Here is a 20,035-nt window from a genome sequence, read left to right on the forward strand (position 1 = left end):
AATTTGGCTCATTAGTGTTTAGAGCTTTTGATTTCTGAGAAAACTCATAACTCTTTCAATTCCGGGCCAAAACGCTCGATTTTGAGTGCATTGGCAAGCTGGAATGGTCCTCCAAATAGTTCATAATAAGACCACACAGCATGCTGGTCTGCTAAAAAAGATATCATCTTTTTTATACATTTGCACATACAGATCCATAGAATGTTTGTCATACTAGCTACATAGTTATTGATATTATGAAAGTTGAACGGGAGTTCAGCTTTCTAATGCACCTGAAATCAAGTGTTTTGAGGCAGATTTGACAAAGTTATGGGTGTTTTCAGAATTCAAAAGTTTCTCTAAACACTAATCAGCCAAATTTCAGTGCTTGTTACAGGTTGTAATTGGATGATTATCAAGGTTTATTGTTAGTACACTTATCAATATGGACTGTAAAAATACGGAGAAATATGGAGAGTGAAGCTCTCAATGCAGGGAACAAGATGCATATTTTTATTTATTTTTTGCCCTTCTCCTGGCCTCTCAATATTTTTGTATATCAATAATTTAATTTTCTGCCCAGAAAATATTATATTTCTTGTAGTGTGATTGGTTTTTCTGAACGTTCGTCCAACTCGATATCCTGAAATCAATATTCCTTTTCTTTGTCGTCAATATGATGCGTTGAAAGGAGTAGTTCCTTTTATTTTAGGATCTACGTAACTCCTTTATCTGGGATTTTCGAAATTTGAGCTCTTGTATATGTAACTACCCGACTCGTCGGTTCTGTAGTAGAACCTGCTCGACTGTTCAGTGTAATGTGTAAAGAAAAGGAGAGATTTGCTACTTTTGAGATTATAGAACACTGTACTTGTGAGTGTGTTTATTAAAAAAAATGGTGAAAATTGATATGAATTTTTTTTTGGAACAATCAATAACTTGGAAGAATATTTGTAATTATTATAATCCAGTTTTATGATTGATTTTAATGGGTGTTATGTTTGATATGAACTGAAATGAGTAAAAAGTTGGTAGTGACTTATCTTACTAGTCACTTTGTTATTATGTATTTTGTTTTGTGATATCTACTATTTCTTATTTTGTCTAGTTTATTATGAAATCTCACACTTTTGGTTAACAAAAGGTTATTTAAGGTTGAGGTTTTTGGGTTTCAACACGATGAGGCCCCCAAATGTGAGGGTTGGGTACTCAGTTGAGGACTCAAGGCTCACTAGATGGCTAAGGAAGGTTTGCAATTTTAATAATTATCTTTTAGATTTCAATTATAAAGTAATTACAATTGGAAATTTAAGAAAGAAAAGAAAGGGGGGAGAGAAGACTGGTCTGTTTGGATAAATCCAGACAGACTACAGTTAAATGACTCCTGAAAAGGAGATTTTAAATATAATTATAATTAATTATAACTGAAAACTGGATCCAAGGTTTTCCTTCAAACCTCTATTGACAGTATGAAGAGTGAGGTCTAGATCACTACACTGGTTGTTCTTATGGTCACCAACCTAAGTACTTATATATAGGCCACTACCCTGTGAGTTGTTGAAGGTCACTAACCTAGTAAATAATCTACTTGGGGAAAGTAGAGGATCCAGAAAATAGTTGAAGGGTGTATTACTTACTTTTAGTCAGGAACTGTTTAAAGTAGAGAAGTAAATCACTAGTCTTAATTTATAAGACCCTTGATTATGAACTTCTATATTACTTTAAAGATGTTCTTTAAAAGTGATGTGTAATAAAAGCTTGGGGATCCCTCTCTGAAGGCTGAGAGAGGAGGAGTTTATATACTCTCCTCTCCAGACCTAACTGTAGTGATATTTGTTTATATCACTGCAGTGGTTTAGGGTTTAATTATTACTGTTATTTATGATTATTATTAATACTACATAATTACATATACCTGTTATGTAATTTATGTAGTATAAGCATTTTTAACTCTTGACACTGAGTTATGAGGTGTTATGAGTGTTTTATTACATATTACATATGATTTTAAATGTATATGTATATGTAATTAGGTTGTATATACGGTTTATTACAAGTTACATATGTTTTGTAGGGTTTATGTACATGTAATTAGTTATCTAAAGGTGGTTATCTATGTTACAAGTTAGTCTTTGGGTACATACATATGTATCCAGGGCTGACAGCGTCGCCCTTGTTTTTTCGCCATCCGACCCTAACTTCATTTACCACTTCTCTAATATTGCCAGAATTGCGATTAACGCTGACATCGCTGCCAGACGCCCTGCCTACAAAATGGGTGGTGTTCCCCCTCCTCCCGGAGAAGCTTTGTCCTGCGAACCCGTGGTTCTCAATGCGTCGTATAGGATCCCCAATGATAACATCGTATTCTATCGAATGCCGTTTGGTCTCTTTGACGTCGGTAAAGAAGTCTCTACTCCCCCTTCTGTGGGTGCTCCTTCAGCCAATGTCGAGCCCATTTCGGCACTTCCAGCCTCGGTTCCTACTGCATCTGGCAGTAACCTGCCGGCTCCCGGACGTCTGCGTTCCTCCAAGGCCAGATCTCGTTCGCCTTCTCCTCGAAGACGTTCGCGATCTCCAGTTCCTCTGGCCTCTAGAGTCGGTCCTAGGGTGTCGAAAGGTCGCTTTACCAGCCCTCTGCGCCGTGTCTTCAGGTCCAGCCCGGATCGTTCCAGGTACTCTCGGGGCAATTCTCCTAGGTTGCCTCCAATTTCCTCTTCAAAAGGGAAAGACTCTCGTCCCCTTCGGGAACGAGTGGATTTCATCCCTACGGGCCCTCCTCCGCCTCCAAGAGCCTCTTCGGGTTCCAAATCAAAAGGAAAGGCTCGACGAATTTCACCAACTCCTCCGTCATCCAGTGTTTCCAGTTCAACTGCCAACAACGGCCTGGACGATGTGTATACCCCGGTTCCTGGTTCAAAGAAACCTCGACTATTCGCTGCTCCTATTAAGGAATTGGTGGATTCCAAAGCTTCTCCTTTGGCTCGAGCCATTCAGCGTCTTGTCACGACTTACAAAAGCGACATTGATCACCACACTGACCAGTTTAACTGCTCGCCAAACAAACCTACCAGTTGGCCTGTGGCTCTCACCAAAGACCTTCTCAAGTACAAAGTCATCGACCTCGAAAAACTTTGGGGAGCTATGTCTTCTTCCCCTTTGGCGGAAATTTTTATTTTCGACAAACGGACCAAGAAGATGGACGTTAAAGGCGTCACCGATTCTTTGGAGATCCAGGATTTATCGGACTTTACCCAAATCATGGAAGTTCTTCGCCATGCGTATTTGGCGGCGTTCTATATCGCCGAGGTTCCTATTAAGGCCTACTTTAAGCAAATCTCAAGTCTCTGTCGCCATCAATCCAAAATTCATTGGTCTCACGTGCGGAATTATGATGCCGAAATGCGTCAAGAATTCTCGCATCGACCTTCTCTGGCTTGGGGAGATTTTGATGCTCCAGAACTCAAGATTTTTGAAGGAAGAAACCTTCATGTCAAGTATGTGGCTCCGACGGCTTCTCCCAAGAAGTTTTTGACCTCGTCCTCAGGTTACCAACCTGCTCCGTCTCAACCAAGGGCCTCCTCTAGCAGGAAGGCACCTTCAGCTCCTTCAAAGCCCAAGAAAGCTGGTTCGAAAAGAACTAAGCGGGACTTTCCTCCTTACGAAATTAAGGACGCTACTGATGTGGCTATTAAAGATCAACCTTGTAATAATTGGAACGCTAATGTGTGTCCCTTCTCAGACGACGACTGCAACCGAGCCCATCTCGTATGCAACAAGTTGGGATGCTTCGGTAATCACCGCGGAAGCGTCGCTCACCGACGAACCTAATGCCAGAAAATTCTTTAGGAACATGGAAATCGACGCGCTTTGGGAAGGTTTCTCATCTTCGGTGGATTTTTCTATCACGGCCGATCCTCTCCCTTCTGCTCCTCCTCTCGAATCCGACATCTTTGCTGCTAGAGCCATTCGCCGTAGTCCTGAGATTTTCAAAATTGTTACTCCCATCAAGGTTTCTCGCCTATCTCTTCTTCTTCGTAATCATCCCAACCGTCCTTTCGTCGATTCTGTGATTTTGGGTTTGACGGAAGGATTCTGGCCAGTCTCCGAAAAGCCTTCGGATGAACCGGTTTTCTACCCGAATCAAATTTCTAACAAGGAAGATGAACTCTCGTTAATTTCTTCCCGAGACAAGGAACTTGCTTTAGGTCGCTACTCTCCCGGTTTTCAGAGCCTTCTTCCTGGAATGAAGGTCTCTCCACTCTGCTTAGCTAAAAACGCGGTTACTGGTAAGGTCAGGACTTGTACAAACATGAGTTTTGGTAGTCCCTCCCCAAATAGCCTTATTGAGCGTGCCAACATCAAAATCAAGTTAGACAGCATTGCCTCCTTCACGCCATTCTTAGTCAAACGGCATTATATGCAATTGACGTCGATACTGTGGAAGTCTGACGTGGATTCGGCCTTTCGAATCCTCCCGGTTTCTCGCCAGTGGCAGTATCGCCAGATCGTTAGGATTAACAACGCATTCCACGCAGACCGCTGTGTAAATTTCGGTTGTTCGAGTTCACCCAAATTATGGTGTTCTTTCTTTTCGCTAATCCTTTGGATCGCATATTATGAGTTTGGTATCACGGAACTTAATGCTTACATGGATGATTCTTGGGGTGTGGCCTCTGCTTATGATTTAGTTCAATTTAAAGGACATGTCATTCCTCTCAATCAGGCCAAATTCCTCGAACTCTTCAATTACCTCAACATCCCCTGGGCTTGGGGTAAACAAGTCTGGGGTTCGGAATTGGACATCATTGGCCATACTATCAATTGCGATTCTCTATCTATTTCCCTTCCTTTAGATAAGAGATTAGCGCTAATCAAAGCTCTTCGAGTCTTTATCATCCCATCTTCCCAACCCTTGGTTGCTTGGCAGCGTATCACGGGTTGGGCCAACTGGGCGGTTTATACGTTTCCTTTGGGCAGGTGGGCTATCCAATCCTCTTGGGATAAGATAGCTGGCAAAACTTTGCGCAATGCGCAAGTTCCCAGAAACAAGGCCGTCACTGAAGATCTTACTTGGCTGGCGGACGCTCTTGAAGCCTGGTCAGGTAGGAAAATCCTCAGCAATATCTTCTGGAATCTGGAACTTGCGGACATTACTTTCATCGTCGATGCCTGCCCTACGGGCATCGGTTTATGGTGTCTGAAACTCAATGCAGCCTGGAGCAAGAAGTTCCCTCCCCCATCTCGGGATAACTTTTGGGCAGAACTTCTAGCGGTGGTAACCTCGATTGACATTGCTTCCAGCATGAATGTCAAGCACATTGTAGTTTTCTCAGATAACGCCTCGGTAGTGGCCCTGTTTAGTTCACATAAACCGATCGGGTCTGCTCGTCTCTTGTTCAGGCACGCCGTTACCGTCATGCTCAGGGACAGTCTCGATGTCAAAGTAAGACATGTCGCAGGTGATCGTAATGACATAGCAGATGATCTTTCTCGCGACAGGCTTGACGACGCTCGTGGCAAGATTCCTTCTATCAATCATTCATTCCTCCCTCCGACGGACCCTTCCTTCGACGGTGGTATCAAACCTCATTCCGATTTTCTTTGTCCCAATGCCAGCCGTTCGCACAACGACAAATTCCAACACGACGCCGCTCTCTTTCTCTGAAAGAGAGGAACTCAATCGGTATCATATTGCCCACCGTCTGGAAACTTCGACTATCAAAAAGTACCGTTCTGCTTTTCGTCGTTTTGAGAAGTTTTGCACCAATCATGACATTCCAGTCATTCCCGAAGAAACGACTTTAGCCCATTTCGTTTCGGTAACCTGTCTTGAGCTTTCTCCAGGAACTGCCAATAAGTACCTTACAGGTATAGTCTTCTGTATGCGCGATGAATTCCCCTTTGCCGTCGAAGCTAGGAATTCTAGGCGTGTGAAACTGTCTGTAGAAGGTTGCCGTAAACTTCTTTCGGTTCCTACTGTTCAAGCCAAACCTTTCACCTTATCCGACATTCATCTTTGCGCTTCGACATTCAACTCTTCCTTTGATGACCAACTATTCAACCTCATAATCGCCCTTGGCTTTGCAGCCTTACATCGTCTTGGGGAATTGGTTGACAGCGATTCCATCGATTTATGCTCTTCTCGTCAAACCATCCGTCGTGCTTCACTGTCCATCTCCACCTGTGGTTCAGCCGCCACTTACACCCTACCCTATCACAAAGCAGATCGTTTGTACTCTGGGTCCCCCATTGTCATTCTAAAACGTGATAAGGATCCCGCTTGTCCAATCCTCACTCTGATCCCCTACACAAAAAATCGTGATCTCCGGTTTCGAAGTAATCCTTATTGGCTTCTTCGCGAAGACGGTACAATTCCGACACGCTCTTGGTTCATGTCTCGTCTCAACTCCGTTTTCAATGGTTCTCGCACTGGTCACTCTCTTCGTACGGGAGGCGCTACTGCACTAGCCCAGGCGGGTATGCCCATGGAAACTATCCAATGTTTGGGAAGATGGTCTTTGGAAGCTTATCGAACATACATCCGAAATCATCCTCTGATGAACATGTTTGCCACCCGCCTCCATCCTATCTTATCTGGCGCTACATTGGGAGAACAGATCAAATTTCCTGGCTCCACTTTCGTGAGTCCAGTACATCTCTTCGAGATTTGTTCAAGGCATCGTCTAACTTTGTTCTTTCCCTTTTCAGTCCCGTGTAGCAACACAGACTCAAGGATGATATTCTGGTTAAAAGCCTAATATACCAGCGTCGGGTGAGTAGTGTTTACTACCTCATTTGTAATTCTCGCTGACCTTGTTGTGTTTGATTTAGTTCATTCCAGACAAACCTCTCCTTCTGTGTTTCAGTAGGAGTAGGTTCCTTCTTAGCGTTTTGTGAGTAGTTCCTCTACTTCACTTGTAATTCTCGCGTACTCACCCTTGTTGTCTTGTCTTAGTTTCGATTCATACAATTATAGCTCTCTGTTCTGCTGTCAGTTCAGTTTGCTCCCCAGTCAGTGAGTGGTATCTTTGCTAAAAAGAAATAGCAGCGCTCTGTACTGTGTCTGATAAGGCTGTTACCTTGGCTCTCCGTTTAGAGATTCTATGACCTTCTACCCTACTGCAACCGTGGGTTGCTCTTCATCAATAGTTCTTATCCTACCATCTACGGTCATATTCTTAGTGGGTGGTAGGGTCTCAGGTTCTTACACTGCAATCTGCTCAGGCCCTCCGGGGTCGTCCAGCGTTTTAGCAGTAATCAATTCCTATCTTTCGAAACAGAGACTCTCACGTGCCAAACCTCTTCCTTGTAAGTTGGAACGGGTTTTAACTAAGGGGAATAGGTGCTCTGGCTTAGTGGGATCTGTGAAATCCGAAAGATGCTGTGCGAGTTGATTTCATCTTCTCTAGATCTTATGACGTATGGTAAAGAGCTCTTTGTAACGGTTTTCAAGAAAAGCTTATTCTTCATATCTTGTTTCTGCGATTTGCAAAGTTGTTCTTTACTTAGTTCTCTTTTATCATTAAAAGTTTCATCCATTCTATTATCAACAAAAAACTATACTTATTCCTCTCGTATTTTAGTTTAAAATATCTTAGTGTTTAAGATTTTTTTGTTTCCCACCATCCCTCCCTTTATGTTGTAGCTTTTTTTTTGTATTGTAGTGTTAGTCACCCCTAGGGTCTCAGGTTCTTACACTGCAATCCGCTCAGGCCCTCCGGGGTCGTCCAGCGTTTTAGCAGTAATCAATTCCTATCTTTTGAAACAGAGACTCTCACGTGCCAAACCTCTTCCTTGTAAATAACTGGGAAGTGATCAAAACTATTGTTCATCCAGAACTGCCTTTTCTCAAAAAACTCACAGTATCTTATCTTGATGACAGGGATTCAGAGTGGACTGAGTCAGACTTTCTCCAGTATCTCATCATATGTATATGTTAAAATTGATACATAACCTGATCTAAGCCTCATGAATTTTCTACTTCTTTCCCAGCTATCTGCCAGTTATATTCAGAGAAGAAGCTGATAACTTTCACATTTGCTACTGCCATAGATGAGATGACTCTCAATCTCTAGATCTTCAATGATGATTCTTTTCAATCCTTCCATAGATTTGTGCTCTCTGTTTTACATTTTGGTGTGCTTAATCATTATATGGCAAGGACCATTGGTCAACAAAATGAAAAACCTGACATAGGAGGACATAGATGAAATTTGGGATTCTTCAAAGATCAAACGCTTGATTGATTGAACCACCAATATATTTAGTTATGGCGGCAAATTTCGGTAAAAGCATGTGGTGCGCTATAGTTTCATAACATTTGTTCATTGTTCTTCAAAAACTTATCCCTTTTATACTAGGTTAATTCATTGTGCAAAAACAGTATCTCCTCTTTCTGGTAGTTTTTGTATCATGATTCTCTGGATTGAAAATTTGTGTTTTCAGAGTGATTGAATCTCTTAGGAAACATCCTCCAAAAATTTGGATGGTCTCTTGGCTAAAATCCCAGGCCCTACTGTGTGCCATATCTTTCATATAGTGAGGTTTTTTGTCTTGATGCATGTGCTTGTCATATATTTATCAATTAAGTAATCAAAATTTTCTTTCATCCATAAAGTCTCATCCTCTAATTAATTTTTCCAAACTTGGTATTCTTTCATGAGGAACCCCAGGAGAGTGAGTGAAGCGGCTTCAAGTGTAATACAATTATATGTTTTGGAGATTTATAGCATTTTGAGTTATGACTACTTGTCTTCATATCTTGGTAGGGATGCAGGTTTCTGTGTATTGTATAAGGCACAATAGCCTGCTTTTCATCCGTCATATTTGTGAATGGTATAATGATTATTCACTTTCTGCTATCTGGTATGTGAATGCTCAATCTCTGTCCGACCATCACACACCTGGGATCACAACGGAGGCTTGTACCACTGAGTTTGTATGCAGAATTCATGACCTTTCAAAGCGTATCACTCCGCTCAAGAAGACAGACAAAACCTTCAGTTTATGGGAAAGAGATTTAAAGGCTATGATAGGCAGTATCAGTGGGACATCTGACTACTTTCAACACAAGTTGCACAAGCTCCATCCAAAGTTCAATCAAGCAGTTTTCAATCTTATATATAACTGGTCAATTGACAACAAACTCCAACAGGACTTTATGATTGAAGGGTCCGCTGGAGACACCTTTCAAGTCTTGGCAGCACAGTTCCAATCAAATCCTTTGACTCAATGTATGAGGGGTCACACAGATTTCCCAGAAGAAATTCTAGCAAACATTGTGGATATAGTTTACCACCAATCTTCTCAAGAGCATGACTCTATCAAGGAAAGAAAAGGGAGCATATGATAAGAAAGCCACACAAAGATTACAAATACCTATTAGTATACTGGGATCATTCTGGTTCACCAATTCTCAATATCTTACAAACCCTGGCCGTGGTCAATCAAAGGTTTTATAGGCTTTGTCTTCCTCAATTATGGTGGTATGGATAGTTTTTACACAGGTTCCAAATTGGGTCTAGATATCAACTTGACAGGGGCTGATTCATTTTATCTCACAAATCTATCAGCACATTCAATTTCTAAGCACCCTCCCTGCTCCTGCGTCAATCTGGACAGATGGTATACTTTTGAATTGTGGGAACCTAGTAAAGACTTTGAAACTCAAATTGCATGATTTGTCTGGCTATGGCAATGCAGAGGCTTCACAAATGAGCAAGAGTGTTGAGGATAACACATTGCCATTTGACACATTCAAAGACCTGACAAGACATGGAATTGGACTGGTAAATATCAAGAAGATTTTCACTGCTTTTCCTGGTCTAGAGTTGGTAGTAATTGATATTCCAGCAGATTCATATGACTCAAACTCGTTTACTCTGATTTCCTACGGCTTGACACCTCTATTGAGACTCATCCCGCATGTTCAACGGTTAGAAATAAACTAGCCGGATTGGGCGGCGGGCGCCACAGTTGTAAGATGGACCCCACTGAACTCAATCCACATAGGATGCTGGATCATATGCTTGTGCCAAAATCACTCAAGCAGAGAAGCTTTGTCATAGTTGTTTGAATGCAAATGTAGCAGAATGTATCATTACAATCTAAGAGATCACTTTGTCCATTATTGGTAACACGATGCTAGCCCAAGAATGTTAAACAGTTAAGGCAACTAAAAATGAAACAGATCAATCTCAGAGAGGGCTGTTATATTGTTTCTGCTGGTAGCATGTGGCTTACAGCAAGTAACAGGAAAGTAATGAGGCAGGGCATGGTATGTAGGCCATACTGGTTGTGAGGTCTAATTACAGTGAGATCCAGGATTGGGAAGAATGATGATGGCTTGGAGCAGAGGGGATGTCATATACTGTTGGAGAATGGTACAGATATCTGTGCCCTAACACAAACCCCTGACCTCGAACCCCCTAATGGTTTCAAGATCAGAGTACATCAATTATCATTTGGTCTCAGTCTATCATATATGGAGGGTGGCGCAAGAAGAGCTCAGGAGAATGGCTAGAGAGACGCAACAACTAATACGGTGGGCTCTCAAATATCAAGTCAAGAGTGATTATGTTTGGCGGGAATTTACACTGTCAGATGGTAAGTTTTCTTGTTGAATGGCTTCAACTTCTGCATTCAGTTCAACTATTTATTATTTGACGTATAGATGAGAGCAAATCTAAGGCTATCAAGTGTTTATACTGCCCGTTGGTCCAAAGAACTAGTCGTTTGTGGATGTTGTGGGATCAAGGTTTGGAAGAGGCACTTCAGTGGACAGCGCAGTACTTTGATGAAGCTTGTGATTGGGACCCACAGCTTCTTTCTCACTGGAAGATGATGAGGTCTAGAACCATGCTTCATTGGGCTGAAGTTTGGAGTGAAGTTGTTGATGTGCCATTGATTGCGGTGGAGTCAAATGGCAACTGATTATTGGCAACTCTCTTGCGGTTCTGATAGCTCAAAATCAATGTACATTGTGAAATTCAATAACTTTCCTAACAATTTTATGTATGATCACTGCCAAGATGATCTGACCAAATATGAATCAATCACAATGAGATCAAAAATCTTTGCCTGTGTTACTGAATCTTTGACCAATGCACGCTACGAGTGACACGAGTAACTCTAGAGTTCATTGAATTTTCCTGCTCCTGTACATCTTTCTTAACCAGTCGACCTCGTTTACGTGTGTTTGGTTGCCTGACAGTATGTTGGAGTGCAATCGACATAAGGTAAAAATCACTTAGACTTAATATTGAAATGACGTATAGAGCAAATGATGTATGGCAGATTGACTGTAACCCCAATTAAATAACGGGTGGGAGAAAATTACACCGGGTGGTTTACACCCATATTTTCGGTGTAAACACGACTTGGTGTAAAATTATAAATAACCCCGGTGTTTTTATAATTTTACACTGACTCACATTTTTTGTAGTCTGTGTAATGTATTGCGGTGTAAGTGAGACAGTGTAAAAGTCGTGGACCCGGCGGTAATATTTAATTTTACCCCGGGTATTTTTGTTTCTTTTCCACCGACTTATACAGTGTAAAAATATTGAGGGGAAAATTGTCAGATAGGGCTCCGAGTTAGAGTTTTGCACCGGGTTTGTTGACACCGGGTTCCCGGGTGGAAAACTGTACGGGGTAAAAGTACCACAGTACCCTTGTAATATATAATTTTACACCTCAATGGTTTCCACCGACAGTTTGACGCATTACTTCCACGAACATATCAATTCGTCAAGATTTCGATCATTTCAAACCATGATTCAACCCGATATTGGACGTAAATACCTGATATCGAAGCCTAAAATGACCAAATAATCATTCATCATTGCCCACGAGAGTGGAAGAAGGGTTATCATGATATCATTGACACGTAAAACCAGTCCCTTCTCTTTACCATTCCTCTTTTCATTTCCCTTTTCGTCTTTTTTCAAATTTCCTATGACATTATAACATCAAATCATCAAATTACCTATTTGCCATTATCACATCCTTGTCTCATTGATCAGAATGGGTCAAAATATATCACGCGACGGAGCAGACAATGCTCTAACAGATCGATTTGATTCATCGTATAATTGCAAAGATCCTCCTTCCAGTTATCAAATCAACACTATTACAAGAAAACCTTTTGATTGTATTCCAAGAACACCGCGACAAATCAGATCACAATGTTACTCGATTTCACCTATCAAGTCTCCGGAATCTGATCTAGTCACAATGACTGATTCAGATGTTGAACCAAACTTGTATCATGATCCCTCACCCCCTTCTGATACAAAAAAGAAGGTCAAGAAACGTCAACATCGAGAACATCAAGAAAAATTATTGAATGAGAATGAACCTGACTCACCTCTTAAATCCGCAAACTCTAAGGCAAAAAAGCGCAATAAGAGGAAGCATCAACCGTCCCCGGATGAGCCATCAGAGTCACCTCCACCATCTCTTTCGAAAGAAAAAAGTAAGAAAAAAAAGAAGTCGAAATCCAATTCAACATCTGAACACAATCCTGTTAGCTCTAATCCTCAACAACCTGATAGCCACGAAGCTGTTAACCGCCCACACCTTCGGATTCCCTCCAAAAAACACCAATTCGAGACATTCATCGACTATGGCTGTGTTGTCGACGAGCAAAACTACCCGATTTACCCCAATGGAGACACGGTTTTCGTCTTGGAACCCAAAGCCAAGGTTACCAACTTTGGCTATGTTGCTTGGACACACACGATGAAAACGGATACTTCGAACGAAGACTGGAAGATATTGAGATTTACCTGTCTTGGAGTGATGAAGTGCTCAAACTCTTCTTGTCGATTTGCTGGGTCACCTCCGACTGGGTACAAGATGATTGAAAAACTTCTAAATCAGTAAGTTTTTCCTTATTTATTTCATTCTTCTTGTTTGTATAAAAGACTTACCACCACTCTAATATTCAAACAGAGGCACTGTGTGTCCCATTGACGACCGTGACGGCATCCAGGAACATGTTGAATGTAATGCTAAATGTCGATTTGACGAAGAGTACAACACCGGATGGAGTATACTGCGACACCAAGGCGAACACAAGCATATTTGGCCCAATGCGAAAAAGGCAGATCCTCTATCAAAGGCAAAATTGAAAGAAATCATCATCAATGACCCAACAACTGGTACTTTGGGTTTAAAGGTACAAGATTTTTCTTATTTGGTATACAGTCAAACCCGCGCACATGCATACCCGCGCACATGCATAACCAGCCAAAATGCATAAGTTTTGGTTTCCACCCAGCTGGTGCGGGCCAATTTTTTCATTAATTGCATAATTATGTCAAAAACCATAATGCATACTTCTTTTCAAGTCCCCAAAGTCATAATGCATGCCTACAAAGCGCCCCAGGATGTGTTTTTTTTCCATTGAACTCTGATCAAATCCTTTGCAAGTAGGATTTTGGCAACATCAGGCAGCAATGAGCCCTCTATGGGGTCAAACCGACCCCTAGTGGTGTTTTTTTCGGTGTCAAAAAAATATCTTGTCCTTGTACCCGCGCAAAATACAAACGTACTATTGCATAAACTTATACAATTTCAACAAAAACCCGTCATAATAGGGATTGGGCGGACACTGCTTGTTGGTGTCCCAAGCTGCAGTTCAAATTCAATTCAATCCAAAAATGACTGGATATCAGCCACTGTTCAAACGATATCAAAGCCAGCGATTTTTATTTTTCATTTTTTTGGAAGAAAAAAAAGCTGTGTGGCGTGACAATAAGAGCAGCATCCCTCTTGAGCCTACTCGCCTACACCAGCTTAAAAACACTCGTCCGGCCAAACAAGCAGCCTTTTCAAAAGCCTCTTTGTTTGGCTGGCTTAATTCCTGTCACAGGTATCCGCCGGGTAGCTCAGTAAAATGAATCAGGTGAATCAGTGACATCTATTTTGATATGAGTAGCCAAGTTCTGACAACTTCGATGGCGCCAGATCTGCTGGCTACAACTCGGTCGAACTTTTTGCCCAATCCCTAATGCATATTTCAATGCATTTAGGCCAATATGCATACAAATATGCATTATGGGGGTTTATGCCTATTTGCATAACCCGCAATAATGCATAGCAAAAATTGTCTCCCCAATTTATGCATTAGCGCGGGTTTGACTGTATTGAGCAAGTGCTGACATTAATTCCACCATAGGTTGGACGTGCTCATGTAGGAACGGCTCCTATTCGAACAGTGGTGGATATACATCCATCCTTTGGACATATTGACCGCTTAGGCTATCTTCGGCGGTATTTCCTGGTACAAGAAGGCTTGATGACTGATTCTGCGGACCCAGACGGCGGTGATAGATGGCTCCATCAACTGATTTATTGGACCACGTACGTCAAGTTCAATCCTTTGCCTTTTGATTGATCTGTATAAAAATCCCATGTTTCTCTCGCCATTACCATTTTTCCAATTTCAGCAATGGAATGCGCATAGTGTCCGCCTCTTTCAATATTGAAGACATTCATTTCTCCTTCCAGAGTAATTGGATGGCCGAGGTTCTTGTACTAGAAGACAACGGCAAATCTTATGAAGGCGGCCTTTTATCCGATGTTACTTACAGGTTCTTTAATCATGGCTACCTACTGACGACTTCAATGTACTGCGAAAAACTTGAACGATTTGTACCAGTCCTTCTATCGTGGATTAATGGCCTCTCTAAAGCTCATTACAAGGTTCATTTCAAAACATTATTAGTCCAGATCAGCACGACCTCAAAAAGTGATAAACAGAAGAGAAGATTATGCGAACAAGTAGTGGATTTCTCTCAAGCTCAAAAGGTTGGATTCATGGAGGCATATATGGAAGTATTTGACGTGGATAGAGACAAAGCTCTGTCAAAGTTGCATGGCTGCAAGCAGCATTTCAGCCAGGCCATCACTCGAATCAAGAACAATTGCAACATTGTCCGATTTGATCTGAAGGTAGGTTTTTGTGTTTTTTTTTTCACTATTTGTTTCAAAATGATTGATTTCGTTTGCATTTTTAGGACATTTGGGTGGAAAAATGTATGGCTTTACTGGAACCCAACACTCTGGGAAAAACTCTGGACGACAAGTTTGCCAAGTTGTACTTTACATTTCCTAACGCAAAGAGATGGCTTGATTGGTGGTGCATCGCCGATACCCAATCTATGTTGTTTCCTGGTCGCAAGAGAATGCCCTTGGATGATCCGCCTTTGAATGCCGACGAAAGCAAGGAGGACGAACCTGAACCTCAACGTCGAAAAGGATCAAACAACCGCCCGGAATTGCATTCAACTACAAACGGGCAAGAGTCAATGCATAGGGTGTACTACTTACTATGGTATGTAATTGGGCTATCTTGTTATGTTTTTCTTATTTATTTTGGGTGATGCAAAGTTTTACACCGGGTGTAATACACCCATAATCTCGGTGTAAACACCAATTTACACCAACACTGTCGGTGTAAACTCCAATATCTCGGTGTAAACACCAATTTACACCAACACTGTCGGTGTAAACTCCAATATCTCGGTGTAAAAATACACCCAGTGTATTTATACTTTTACACCTTAACACCCGATTCCTATTATTATAAATATTTTTTTTTTTAAATATTGATCTTAACACCCGATTCCTATTATTATAAATATTTTTTTTTTTAAATATTGATTTTTTTAAATATTTACTAACATTTTACATTTTTCTTTCAGTAAAGGGAAATGTGGCGTCATTCCAGGCTTGATACAGCTTCTAGCTTTCGTGCAAAGCTTGGAACGAGATTTCCATAACACCCGGATAGGTGTTTTGATTACTTACGGTTCGTCACAAAAAAATTGGGAGGAGCTGGTCAAAGGCTTAAAGATGAAGAAGCCGACCAAACGACGCTACCTTGAAAACGACGGCCGACCTCCGGATACTACCGATGAACTTCTTGGTAATATCAAGACCAAGAGCGCTAAAGGCCGCGCTAAACAAGTGGCTAAAGGCCCAGGCCGTCCGAGGGGCTCGCAAAACATCAATCGAGCCCCCTTGACAACTTATCAGTCGTATACTAAAGGTATACAACCTGGAACTAAGAACAGGTGTTGGCAAAGTGCCACACTGGAGTCTCTCTACGCGCTATTTGGACCTCTGTGGAGCCTCAATGCTTCAGTCAACGGCACCGGTCTAGTCCATCTACTTTATAATCACCTAACCAAGCGAAGCACGGCCCAACTTGAAGGGAAAAACCTTTCCAAGTCGCTTTCAGCACACCAGAACACGATTCACAAGGCGCTCACAAAACTGTCTCCCACATCTTACATACCGGATCAATTTGCATCGGCTGACCAGTTTATGGAGAAACTAGTCCATCCTGGTCCCAACTCTCTTAGACCCTTCTTTGAAATTCCGATTGTCAAGACTTACTCCTGCCCTGTGAATGCCGGCCATACTTATTCAAAATCATCTTCAATAGCTTGTATCCAGATATTTCCATATAAATTTGTCGAAGCTGGACTGTCTTACGGCGATTTAGGACAATTGATTGATCAAATGACCACTGACGGTATCTCAACGGACAGTGGTCTGGTCTGTCGACGATGTCATCCAGAAACCAAAGAAGAAAAAGATGCATACATCGATGCCGACATAGTATTGCTGTCAGCCTGAGTCTACAAAGTTGGACTGAAACTGAATGAAAAAGCGTACTTAGAACAGTATCGAGTTGGTGTTGGCTTTGTTACAATAAAAGGTTGTCTTTTACTGAAGTAAATTCGAGCCTACGAGTTAAAGGTCAGGTAATGGTTAGCTTTGTTCTTCTGACTTAGACAATAACAAGAATGAGTACTCACGTTTTAATATAATCAATATATTTTCAACGGGTCTTCTTCAGGAGGTTACGAGTAATCCTTCCTCAGGGTGAGTCCGTAAGTTCTACTTCTGATATCTAGAATGTAAATTCTTTATTAATCAAGAAGGTCTGAGAACTATATTCGACTAGGTTGAGTTTTAAGAGGTCACAAGAGAATCCAAATAGCTCTTAGCTTTTGTCGGAGTAGCAACGTGACGTAGATAACAGGGGATTGCGAACCGTGAGAGAAGATGATACAAGCTAGAATCGTAACGGACAAGTTATGAAATGCTTAGTTTGTATATATTCTGCTCAAGGTAAGTAATTTGGTTATAAGGGTTTAAAATGTTGCTTTTAAAGGTAAAGTTGTTGGTGATAGTAAAGGATGATTCTTCTCTCCTTGGTTCGAAATCGTAGGGGTATTTATATGAGTCCGTACTTCGTACGTGACTGTTTCTATTTCGTAACAAGCTGGTTTACTAGTCTGGTCAGGGTTCGAATAATAGTTTGCCCTGACTAGCTAGTTTCTAAGGGAACTTTTGTCGTTTCGAACGTTCAGTCAGGGTTCTTATTATTACGATGGCTTGTCCTTGTCTACTTTACTTTTGTAACCATTATGGTTCTTTTCGTATGTGTCTTCTTTTTTAGTTGTTCACTCTTGATACTCGAGTGTGAGATGTGGATAAAAAACCGACCAGGGTTTTATTTTTAAAAAAGATATGTTTTATGTTTTATTCTTGTCTTCCTTAGGGGTACGTGTAACTATCCTCTAGGTTGACAATTGCTATCACCTGCTTCAGAAGCCCGAAAAAAAAAGGACCTCACGACTCTCAATCTAAATCAGAAGATCAATCTGTCTGATGCTAAGGCAGCACCGTTGCATCTATATTTTCTTCTAGAAGGTGTTGGAGGAATGGAGGGTGAAGCACGCGCCGAATTCCAGGACAAGACCAATTGGCCACCACATATTATGGTTGGAGAAGTTGAATACTTTATGATGAAACGTGGGTATTGGGCTGGTTTTCACTATTGGTGTAAGGTAGTGCGGTCTATAGAGGGAGTTTTGGGAGTATGGCATTATGATGAGGCTCAGAATGGTGGTTTTGCTCAACTTCTAGACCGTGATGTGGAAAAATCACAAATAGGTGATGTGATACATGGTATGATGAAGAAGTTTTCCAAACTAAGTCATTTAATTCCTTTCTCGATGCCCTCGGACAGATTCCCTGTAGGAGGTGGTCTGCCACAAGATGAAGACAATGCCGAAGCAGCCGCTAATGAAGAACACAATAACAAACATGATGTAGATTTGAAAGTGGAAGCAGAAGAGGAAGTTGACGAACTTAAGGAAGAATCACTCAAAGCTCAGGAACTCGAAGACAAAGCAATCATTGAAGAATTGACGTCAAGCCCTGTTGTTCAGCCTCCTCCTCCTCAGCATTTCAAAATCAAGGTCAAACTGGCTGCACGAGAACCAGAGAAAAACCAAGATGGTGAAGGGCCTACCAGTACGGAAGATGTGAAGCCACGTAAGTCACTTACTCGAAATCATATCTTTGTCTTCTTACTGACAGCATTTCCTTCTGATTCAGTCAAAAGGACTCAACGTTTGAAGAAGGCTATTGTTGACGAAGAACATGTTAAACCTGTAAAAGCCATCAGAAAAAAAGGTGGTAAAAAACGCTGATGTGTCCTTTCCTTTTTTCAATTTTTATTTTTATTTTTTTGGATTGAGTCTTTCTTACTTTTGTATTTCTAGATTTAATTATTTCTCTACAGTCATTTCTGATATCATTTTATCTCCTGATTTATCTTCTTTATATTTATTCTCTACTGTCATTGCTGATTTTATTTTATCTCTGATTTTATTGTTTGCGTCTCCTTTCTGCTTTTGTGTCTTTTATTTCTTTCTCTTCTGTTGTGATTAGAGATGGTCATTTCCCTTTTCTGTTTTATGGTTATCTCTGTTTTTCCTTATTTTTTTTCCGTCCTCATTGTTATAAATGCTGTAATTAAAAGATGGTCATTTGGTGCGAAGGTTGTGTTGGCTGTATGGGGTCCTTTTTGGTTTCCCCGTAGTCAGTGTAAAAAAAACAATACATACGGTGTAAAATTCGAATCTGGAGGGTTGATTTTCAATTTCTCCACTGGGTTCTTCACACCGTGCTTTTCGGTGTAAAATTCTTACACCGTAGAAGAATGTTATATTTTTGCACCGTGTTAATTTACACTGTATTAGTCGGTGGAAAAGAAACAAATATCCCCGGCGTAAAATTAAATATTGCGGCCGGGTTCACGACTTTTACACCGTCTCACTTACACCGCAATAAATTACACAGACTACACAAAATGCGAGTCAGTGTAAATTTATAAATACACCGGGGTCATTTACAATTTTACACCTCGTCGAGTTTACACCGGGAGTATGGGTGTAAACCACCCGGTGTAAAAATGTACCTCCCCATTAAATAATCATTTCATTTTCTTATATATTGAATAACATTGTACTCATATCTTTGTCTTTCCTCTTGTCTTTGGAAAGAGAAAGTACATACCCATCAACTTTTATCATACAGAATGTGTTCTAATGTTTGTTTCTGCTAGATTGTTTTCTTCATCACATCATCCTTAGACCAACTGAGCACATAAGCTCATTTCTGTTTTTATCTCGTAACGTATTGAACCTCACCACAGATACATCCTTAAATCAGTCTAGATACACTTATCAGATACTTACTTTTCATTTCTTATTAACATTTCTACTCCAATGTTGTAGGTCAGAGATCTTACCTATTCACTAGGAGATCATATATTTTTATCTCATAGAAGATCATTGTTATCAGGTGATAAAATTTGTCTTTGGAAATTAAAAATTGTTTTCTTCATCACATCATCCTTAGACCAACTGAGCACATAAGCTCATTTCTGTTTTTATCTCGTGACGTATTGAACCTCACCACAGGTCAGAGATCTTACCTATTCACTAGGAGATTGTATATTTTTATCTCATAGAAGATCATTGTTATCAGGTAATAAAATTTGTCTTTGGAAGGAGAAAATTGTTTTCTTCATCACATCATCCTTAGACCAACTGAGCACATAAGCTCATTTCTGTTTTTATCTCGTAATATATTGAACCTCACCACAGGTCAGAGATCTTACCTATTCACTAGGAGATCGTATATTTTTATCTCATAGAAGATCATTGTTATCAGGTCAGAG

General features: G+C 40.8%; 4 protein-coding genes across 4 annotated transcripts; all 4 read left to right on the top strand.

The window, feature by feature from the left end:
- Positions 1–2,355: 2,355 nt before the first annotated feature.
- On the top strand, positions 2,356–4,020 carry MELLADRAFT_101513 (uncharacterized protein; the record flags this gene model as incomplete). The annotated part of the gene is made up of 3 exons (XM_007403771.1): positions 2,356–3,663; positions 3,722–3,953; positions 3,992–4,020. The coding sequence occupies 3 exons, from the start codon at positions 2,356–2,358 to the stop codon at positions 4,018–4,020; spliced, it is 1,569 nt and encodes a 522-aa protein (XP_007403833.1).
- A 5,276-nt stretch (positions 4,021–9,296) lies between these two features.
- MELLADRAFT_101514 (uncharacterized protein) lies at positions 9,297–10,914 on the top strand (the record flags this gene model as incomplete). The annotated part of the gene is made up of 5 exons (XM_007403772.1): positions 9,297–9,434; positions 9,555–9,908; positions 10,546–10,587; positions 10,655–10,738; positions 10,804–10,914. 5 exons carry the CDS (start codon positions 9,297–9,299, stop codon positions 10,912–10,914), a joined length of 729 nt encoding a protein of 242 aa, XP_007403834.1.
- Positions 10,915–14,505: 3,591 nt separating this feature from the next.
- On the top strand, positions 14,506–16,632 carry MELLADRAFT_87235 (uncharacterized protein; the record flags this gene model as incomplete). Its single annotated transcript, XM_007403773.1, has 3 exons — positions 14,506–14,940; positions 15,006–15,322; positions 15,693–16,632. 3 exons carry the CDS (start codon positions 14,506–14,508, stop codon positions 16,630–16,632), a joined length of 1,692 nt encoding a protein of 563 aa, XP_007403835.1.
- A 1,175-nt stretch (positions 16,633–17,807) lies between these two features.
- On the top strand, positions 17,808–18,500 carry MELLADRAFT_87236 (uncharacterized protein; the record flags this gene model as incomplete). Its single annotated transcript, XM_007403774.1, has 2 exons — positions 17,808–18,342; positions 18,406–18,500. The coding sequence occupies 2 exons, from the start codon at positions 17,808–17,810 to the stop codon at positions 18,498–18,500; spliced, it is 630 nt and encodes a 209-aa protein (XP_007403836.1).
- Between the last annotated feature and the right edge of the window lie 1,535 nt (positions 18,501–20,035).

This window comes from Melampsora larici-populina, assembly GCF_000204055.1.
Source record: "Melampsora larici-populina 98AG31 unplaced genomic scaffold MELLAscaffold_1, whole genome shotgun sequence".
Classification (NCBI taxonomy): domain Eukaryota; kingdom Fungi; phylum Basidiomycota; class Pucciniomycetes; order Pucciniales; family Melampsoraceae; genus Melampsora; species Melampsora laricis-populina.